Source organism: Benincasa hispida, chromosome 8, assembly GCF_027475165.1.
Source record: "Benincasa hispida cultivar pf3 chromosome 8, pf3_genome.v1.1, whole genome shotgun sequence".
In the NCBI taxonomy this organism is placed as follows: domain Eukaryota; kingdom Viridiplantae; phylum Streptophyta; class Magnoliopsida; order Cucurbitales; family Cucurbitaceae; genus Benincasa; species Benincasa hispida.
Window position 1 is genome coordinate 42,918,651 of NC_143485.1, and position 9,113 is coordinate 42,927,763.

Here is a 9,113-nt window from a genome sequence, read left to right on the forward strand (position 1 = left end):
CCTTTCCAGACCTTTGCTCCATCTTCTCGTACTGAAACTGCTGGTGGGGGTTCTTACCCATTTACAGAAATTCCAAGAAATTAGGAGAAGATCAGAAAGAGACTTCCAAGATTTTTGAAGCCATGGACAATGCTGAGAATAGTGCTGTTGTTACTGATGCGGATCAGCACCAAAGATCAAGAATCAAGGAATCAAAGTCATGTCCTTCATTATAGGTACACCCTCTCTCTCTCTCTCTCTCTCTCTCTCTCTCTCTGAGTTTCATCTGAATGCTGCAGGAAATGAGATATTAGAGAGACAGGGAACAATTGAGACAGCATCAAACCTATTGGTTTACTTCACTTTTGTGTTCCACTTTCACCTGAAAGCCATAACTGTAACCAATCTTGTCAACATCTTTAATGGAACCAACAGGTTCACATCCTTGACTGGATCATTCCTTTCTGATACTTTGGCCACTACAAGACTTTGGATTCTCTGTCTCTCTCTCTCTAGTGTTGATTCTCTATTAAATTTTATGTTGAAAAATCAGAAGATTAAGAATTACTGGATAGATCCTCGATCTTTGGTTTACTTTTGTCATCTTGGCCACCATGGTTTCGAGATCCTGGCAGCATCAATCATCATGTTTACAATGATTAGACAGAATCCTTGTACCATCATTCTCTAGATTCCCTGGCAAATGAAGTGGCAGACCACGTCTAAGAAAGGATAGGCATTGGCGTGGCACCTAACATTGTCGCCATGCTTCTTTCTGCTTCTGTTAAAGACAAGAGAAGACATTTCTGAAGCTTTCACATCCATTGCTCAGATTAAGTTCCCTTCCAAAGAAATCCCATCAGAGGGTCGTTTTTTTGTCGGGTGTGCAATATCTACCTACCTTGATATTTCTTGATTTTATATTGGTTCATGAGAAGACAAATGGTAGTGCCACTGGAAATTGTCTGCTGAGGATCTTAACAAAGAAAGATTAGAAATTTCTACTGCCTGGGAGCCGAGTTACGAGCTCTAAATTTTGTGTACTTTTTAGCTTTTAGAAAGTCGTAAGATCCTGCATAACTCTTGTTAATTGAAAAGCAGAAGAAAACAATTATAGACATTAATATAATTAGATCTGCTCTTCATAGACAACTTGGGATTTGCAAACCTAGGTAAGATCAGTTCAGGATCATGAGATCCTGTAAGAACTTTCACCTTCACAGTATCAACTGTTTTGACAGAAACAAGGAGACATGTAACGTAATGTCAATAGAATCGCGTCAGCATTTCTGTTTGTCTTCATGTTGCAGAAAATGGCAAATTTTAAGGTTGTTGGACTTTTGTGGGCAAGGAGTAGAGTTGTGAACTACATTGAGGTGTAAAGTTCAGAGAGTTATGAACTTCTAAGGCCCACTGCGTATGGAGTTAATAACACATAAAATTGATGTTTTCTAGTCGTAGGATTCACCATCTTTTTGGGCCAAACACCGTCTATATTTGGTTCATTTGGAAATGCTGACAACGGTAAACGCCATGAGAATCCAGTAGAAAAGGTATCAAAAAGTTTGGAATGAACATAAATGACACATTTCATAAGAATTCCTTCTGGGAGCGCAGTGCATTACAAGATATGCCAAGTCCGGCAATGGAAAAAAGACTAATATAACACAGAATAACGTCGAAAACGACAGAGTCCACTAATATGCTAAAAGACCAAAAGCCAAGTACCGGTGTTAACCGTTGTTTCATCCTTCTTTAACTTGCAAATAGCATGTGCCAATTGCATATCTTAATGCCAGCAGTCAACATACAACTACAAGACAGTATATTACAGTATTGGACTTCCCATCACACCGTGTATGCTTGTTGAATCGTCTCGATATCGAGACCTTTCAATCTCACTACTGATTCTACATGACCTTTCAGTGTATGGAGTTCCCTCAATCTGCAAGATTTATGAAATGAAACCGAATTGGCAGTTGCAGAATGATAACTTAAACTAGCTCACAATTTCAGAAACAGATATATGTCAAACCAAAGATGAAGTTTTGCAACATACCTAGCAATTTCAGCTCTCCTTTTGGCTTCTTCAGCCATGTGATTGAGTTCTGTGAAATGAGTTCTCTCGGTGAACATCTTAGTATCAGGCGGTTGCAAACCGTGCAGCGTTCTTTGTGCATGAGCCCATTGCAGCTCACGTTGTTCCTTACCGAAATCCTTTTGTCTTGTGAAAGCAACCTATAAAAGAAAGAAAATACAAGTGAATAAACCAACTGATGCACAACTTTGACAGGTTAAATGCAGGAAACAGTGCAAATTTTCTACCCTTTGCTCAAGCATGAGATCCCAAGCCTTCCCACTCAAAGCATATCGAATAGCAAATTTTATTGGATCAAGAGGAATGTAAAAGATGATGTTATAAAGCCAAATTACACCAGCCCAACCCCAACCAATTCCTTCAATGGCAGCAAAACTCCAATTAGCATAGACAGCAATCAGAGTGGCAACCTGTTCAACAATAGATACAAACTTGGTGTTTTATTCCAAAGTATAATTGAAAATACAGGTGCAACAATTCAAACAAGTTTTGCCTTACCAGTTGAGCAAGAATAAAAGCCACTACAAGAAATACCCCAGGACGCTCGACGTAGGACCAACTTCGAGATCGCGTAACAAAAATGAGGGCCTGACTGATAGTGCTCACTTGCAGATATATAGCTGAGGCTAGCTTCCGGAAATCATCGTGAGCTGTTTTTTCAAGGGTTGGTACCCCAAAGACTCGCTGAATTTTTCACAAAATGAGACAGATCAGCACAGCAGAAATCAGAAGAACTGCAGTGACTACAAGCAAGCTAAATACAAGAGAACTAAAAAAAAGCAGGAAAAAAGAGTATTAGATATTAGATTACAGAACACGACATAAACAATGGGTCCTTCTGAACCCATCATTAACAGATTATTAATTAGTATTAAGGAAATTGGATTGTCTTACAGGGAAAAAGTTAGTTTTATACGATGCCCAAAAAAATATGACCGTCATCATTGCCAAGTAACTACCGAGTACAATGCCAGTGGTAAAAATTTCAGCCAACTTCCAACTATCTGGGAGAGGAGATGGTTTAACCCTATCCTTTGAAATTGTCATGATTGTACCTACACATTAATCATTTTGATGAGTTACCATTGACAGTGGCAAAAGAATGACATTGATTTATATGAACTTCAAATAATCTGCATATCAAATACAGGGATTTTGAACAAACCATCATTAAGGATAGCAATGATAAGCACCATAAATGGTGGAAAATCAAATTTCCAAATGAGAGCCAGCAACATGAAACCAAGCTGCAACAAACAAAATCAGAAGCATATGTTAGAAATATCATGTGAATTTATGATTATAAAAGCAACATAACTTGTCATTCAGGACATGGCAGAACAGAACAGCAGACTTTACACATAATTAATATATATATTCTAATCACAACTTACCACAATACGTATTGTAATGGAAACTGCATAAATCTGACATGGACAAAAGTTAAACGCAAGTCAGAGAATAGCCAACACAAATTAGAATTTCATAAGAAGAAAGCGAGATGCTAATCATGCTATCTCACAGGCTGCAACCTGAAAAACCAACTACTCAATGAAGAAAAATTAAGGTCAAGGTTACCGTGTAATTCTTCATCCTCTGAAATATTGCTCTACTAGTCAAAACAGCACTGATGATAACACTAAGACCAGGTTCAGTAAGAACAATATCAGAAGCACTCCGAGCAGCATCAGTTGCATCTGCAACAGCTATTCCTATGTCTGCTTTTTTAAGCGCAGGAGCATCATTCACTCCATCACCAGTCATCCCACAGATATGTTTCATAGCTTGCAAGCGTTTTACAATCTCATATTTGTGCTCTGAACCAACAAAATATCATGGTGAGCCAGTATTCAAGGACAAAAACAATTTTTTTTTTTTTGTTCTCCAAACTAACATTTTGAGTCAATTACTGAAAAAAATACCAGGGAATACACCCGCAAAACCATCTGCTTTTTCTATAAGGTCGTCAACAGGTAAAGCAGCAATGGACTCATCCTTTTCTTGTCCTAGCAAAGCAGATGATGGATACATGTTGGTTCCCATGCCCAATCGACGTCCTGTTTCCTTGCCTATAGCCAACTGATCTCCTAATAAATAAAGCAAGTTAAATGAACCAACAAGCTAGATAAATTAGTCAGCTTAATAGATGTGGCAATGTTTTAGCAATCTCCAGTCAGAATCACACAAGAATATTGGTGGCATTCCATACATGGAGAGCATTTTTACCAGGCATGTACACGAGCAGGGTAAATGTGAAACGTACCGGTAATCATTTTCACATTTACACCAAGATTTAAAGCTCTCCTAATTGTCTCTGCACTATCATGTCTTGGTGGATCAAACAAAGGCAAGAGGCCCATGAATTGCCAAGGACCTCCGGCACTTTCTTTTCTTCCTTCTGGAACTTCCTGATATGATTCAGATAGATGTCGGAAGACTCGCAATCAAATACACTTTTAACTGCTGGGCTAAAGAAGATGCATAGTGGTCTTATAACCAAGGGATCAATAAATCTATATCCCGATGTTCAACTGACCTGGTATGCTACAGCAAGTGAACGCAAACCTCGTTCAGCAAATTTATCAATCACTGCATGAACTTTTCTCTCAATCTCTGACTTGTTGTATGCAAGATTTAGAATCTAAAAGAGAGAGTAAAAACCGGAACCTATATTCAGTAATCTGTTCTCAGGTAAAACAGAGACAATATTTCCACAAGAACAAATAGAGCAGCCTTTTTACCTGTTCTGGAGCGCCTTTACTGACTCTGTGCATCTTTCCCTCATGGTCAATATAAGTCAAAGCTGTTCGCTTATCAGTAGGATTGAAAGGAAGGAAATGTACTTCCTGAATCCCAGCACGTGCCTTTGAAAGCAAGGAAGATGCAATGAACATTTTAAACATTTTGATAGCCATATGAAAAGTGTAGAGAGATTCAGATATTGATGACTTACCTCCTTTGGATCAGCTAGCATCCCAACAATGGCAGTATCAATAGCATCTTGATTCTCAATTCTTGATGCTCGAGCAGCCATTAGAACAACAGTGTCTGCATCTATCCCTTTACCGAAAACCTAAAGTTACATTTAGACACAAAATTAGAAACAAACAATATAAATGCTCCTGGGAGGAAGAGATCTCCCATTAACAAGCAAGAAGCAACTCCCTGCCAACCTCAACAAGATTTTTGTCAACCGTTAACTTGTTCAAAGTCAGGGTTCCTGTCTTATCACTGCAAAGCACATCCATGCCTGCCATTTCTTCAATAGCCGTCATCCTCTTTGTGATGGCACCCTGAAATCGACATCAAATGATCCCATTGTTTATTCCAAAACTCATATGTCAGACAACATTCAACAGGAAGCCTCCAAAATAACTAAGCCAAGAGCCAACCTGTTGGGATAACCTATGAGAACCTATAGCCATTGTCACAGATAGAACTGTAGGCATGGCTATTGGAATTCCTCCAATCAGTAGCACAAGGAGGTTATCAATTCCAGGACGATACTCACGATCCTGAATTGGGTACATTACAATGATCTCTATTACCATTCCCACAGCAATGGAACATATGCAGAAATTCCCTATGGCTGTCAAGACCTACAAAGAAATTGACAGTGATAAAAGTAAGACAGTTAAAAGAAAGAAGTCGCACGAACCAAAAATCAAGCAATACAATGACAAATCTTGCCTTTTGGAAGTGTCCCACTTGATTGGTGGTGTCAACAAGATGAGCAGCTTTACCAAAAAAGGTGTGGACACCAGTAGCAATGACCACAGCTTCAATCTCTCCTTGCTTGCAAGTAGAACCAGAGTACACACCATCACCAGGACCTTTTGTTACCGGGAGAGATTCACCTGTAAGCGCAGACTACAAAGCCCAAAGCCAAACTTAGTAAGGAGATAGACAGTTACAACCTGAGGATTACAGGGTAATGGGGTGTGTGAGAAATCAAGTTAAAATCTCCAGATATCATGGTTGGTTACCAACCTGGTCAATTTTTAGTGGATCCCCATCCAGAAGACGTGCATCAGCTGGAATAATGTCCCCAAGTTTAACACTGATTACATCGCCAGGAACCAAAATGGAAGCATCTTGCTCGCTCCACCTTCCATCTCTAAGAACCTTCCACAGAAAATCAAAAGCCAAACACAGAAATTCAAGTACATATCACCTCAAATTGTGCTTCCACGAAACTTTAAGCATCTCAAAGACAAAGATGAAATTAAGCCAACAAGGTACAGTTTCCAGCAAAAATGCAACACATACAAGAATTCATCTCTAATACCTTGGCTTTGGGAGCAAGACGAGCCATGAGAGCAGCTGCGGCGTTTCCTGCATTGTTTTCCTCAATAAAACTGATTGTGGAGTTAATGATAAGCAGGGTAATGATACCAACAAAATCTTGCCAGTCGGGTGGCTTTCCCTGCAAATGAGTAAATAGTAATCAGAACAATGAACAGAAATGGAGATGTGAAAGAAAGAAACATAAATAACAATCCATGTAGCTGCGCATTTACTCCTCCATTTGCAAGTGCAATAGCCATAATTGCAGCAGCTTCCATAACCCATGATAGAGGATTCCACATAAACCCCAAAAACTTCAAAACTTTGCTTTCCTGAAAGCATACAACAACAAAAATTCAGACCAAACTAACAGAGGTGGTTACAATGCTCCTCGTAGGTAAAGCGTTACCTTCTTTTCCTCGAGCTTATTATGCCCAAAAATCTTCAGCCTTTCCTCAGCACCCTCACTGGTAAGACCCTCTTTGCTACATCTCAGATTTTCAAAAACCTCATCAATGGGTATATTTTCCTGCAATTAAACAAAATGAGAATAAGGCAACTTAAACAAACACCCAAACACCAAAAGGGCTTCAAAATGCTCAGATCTGTTACCAAATCCACAGCTTCCTTCAACACGGCCTCCAACACTTCCGGCTTTTCCCCCATTTCTTCCTTTCACTCCTTACACTTCTCTCTATGTATATCTCACTAATTATCTGTGCAAGCACATTCAAATCCTAACTCATCAGAAAAATCCCAAGAACGAGCTCCAAGAATATGCACAACCGAAACAAACAAATGCGTACACCCAAATGCCAAAGAAGTGATTTTGATTAGAGCAAATCAGTTGGGAGCGAAAATGAGGACGACCCACCAACGTTAAGCTCCCACGAAGCACAGAAAATGTACAAAGAAGAGCGTTTTGGTTTTGAAGCAGTGGGAGAGTCAGTTACAGTCCGATCCTTTCATTCTGTCTCTGCGCCAAAAAGAGAGAGAAAAAAGAAAAAAACTCGAAAAGTTTTATTTACTACTCAATAATACATATCCTTGCTTTAAAGAGTCGCCTTTTATCGAATCCCATTTACCATGAAAAAGGAATCTCACTACTTTGGATTGTATGATATGGCTCAGTACTTAAAGCACCACTTTTGTCTCGTAAGATAAATGATCAAATGTGTGCAACTTGTTGTTTTTAAAGTATTTTTTTACCCATAATATGTAAGAGGAGAAAAGTATAACCTCTAACTTCGAATCACGATGTTGGTTGAACTATATTGGTTTTCGTTGTTTCTTTTAAATTAAGAGTTTGTAATCACATTAACATCAATGAACATATTGTTAACATGTTAGATTAGTTAACTTTCTTGTTTGACACATATTTTAAAAATAAACTAAACAAGTATGTATGACCAATCTTGTGAATACCATATAAACTCTTGCAAAAGAGATTAAATTATCGAATTGATGAAGGTGAATACAAAATATGTGCAATTAGTTACTTAAGAAGAAACATACTTTAAACTAAAGTGTACCTTGTGCCAAATAGTAATGTGTATTTAGAATAGAGATCCTCCTTACAGAAGTTGGTTGAGGAAGAACAGGATCTTCTTGGTACTCTCCTCACTATCATGTTTTCTTTTGTTTTTATTTCAACAAACCTAGTACTAACTTTTTGTTGGAATTACTTTACTACTATTATCATTTTAGTATAATATTCTCTACTTAAAAAAATAAATTTTGTAAGTTAATAGTCTAATTAGTTTGAACACACATCTTCATTTTAAAAAATTAAACGGTCAAATTTCTTCCGACCTAACTTTTTTATATTTATGTTATTTCCAATTCATTTTCATAAGATGATCTATAGTTCAATTGATAACATTCAAACAAATTGGAAATGATTAGTGTCTATATAGGCAAAGGTATTCACCTACCAACTCAAGGGGAGGTTCGAGCCCCTGTCCCTTAAATTGGTGAGTGTGTCTCGACAACATAGATACTTATCATTTTTATATTTATTTTTTATGAGTTTATGTGCTTTAATGTATATTATTTTAATAAATTTAATCATCCTTATCTTTTGAAGAGATGAGGACTGCCCTTCGTTTTTTCAAAAGACGATGATTAATAAAATTATAGTATTTCACTAGTAAATTTAGAATGGCCATAATTTCTAATAATGTTAATAGAAAATTCCTTTCACTCTTGTAATTGTTCAAAAAAAAGAAAGGAAGATGAACGGATAAAAATAATTAAAAATTAAAAAAAAATTGATTTGAAATTGAATTAAACTAAACACGTGACTTTGAAAAAGTAAAGTTTTAATCGTACGATAAACTCCTTTTTAAGTGGGGTTGTTATCTCGTCCATTTGATGTAAATATATGGGTTTTTTTTCTTAATATTAGGGGCTGTTTGGAGTACTGAGTTTGAGATAGGATGTCTGTAGTTTATAAATATGTAAAGTTCATATATTTATGGAGTTTATTGTCTATGTTTGGGTGCAAAGTCATTTGGTCTGAGTTCATATGTCTGTGTTTTGAGTGCAAAGTTGAGTTCATATGTATGGATATCTAATGCAGATTTTTGAAATAATATGTTTTTCTCATTACTATTTTTGTTTTGAAAATTTTTTATTCAATAATTCTATTCATCTTTGTATGAATAAAATATGAATTGCATTTTTTTTTAATTTTTAGAACTTTTCTTTCTTTCTTTCTTTGGTAATGAACAATAATTAACCCATTACC

The 9,113-nt window shown here is 37.1% G+C and overlaps 1 protein-coding gene across 2 annotated transcripts; it reads right to left on the minus strand.

The window, feature by feature from the left end:
* Positions 1–1,550: 1,550 nt before the first annotated feature.
* HA11 (H[+]-ATPase 11) lies at positions 1,551–7,472 on the minus strand. 2 transcript variants are annotated; one of them, XM_090316195.1, is made up of 22 exons: positions 7,239–7,472; positions 6,977–7,080; positions 6,774–6,893; positions 6,598–6,696; positions 6,366–6,503; positions 6,068–6,202; positions 5,768–5,947; positions 5,470–5,676; positions 5,251–5,370; positions 5,031–5,150; positions 4,819–4,941; positions 4,614–4,718; positions 4,341–4,485; positions 4,000–4,164; positions 3,656–3,894; positions 3,472–3,504; positions 3,243–3,324; positions 2,972–3,132; positions 2,576–2,761; positions 2,305–2,487; positions 2,039–2,217; positions 1,551–1,924 (listed from the first exon to the last, which is right to left on the minus strand). In XM_090316195.1, exons 2-22 carry the CDS (start codon positions 7,028–7,030, stop codon positions 1,828–1,830), a joined length of 2,871 nt encoding a protein of 956 aa, XP_090172321.1. In that variant the 5' UTR covers positions 7,031–7,080; positions 7,239–7,472; the 3' UTR covers positions 1,551–1,827. The 2 variants fall into 2 exon arrangements, with proteins under 2 accessions (XP_090172321.1, XP_090172322.1); XM_090316196.1 differs by having other exon boundaries at positions 7,171–7,469.
* Positions 7,473–9,113: the final 1,641 nt, after the last annotated feature.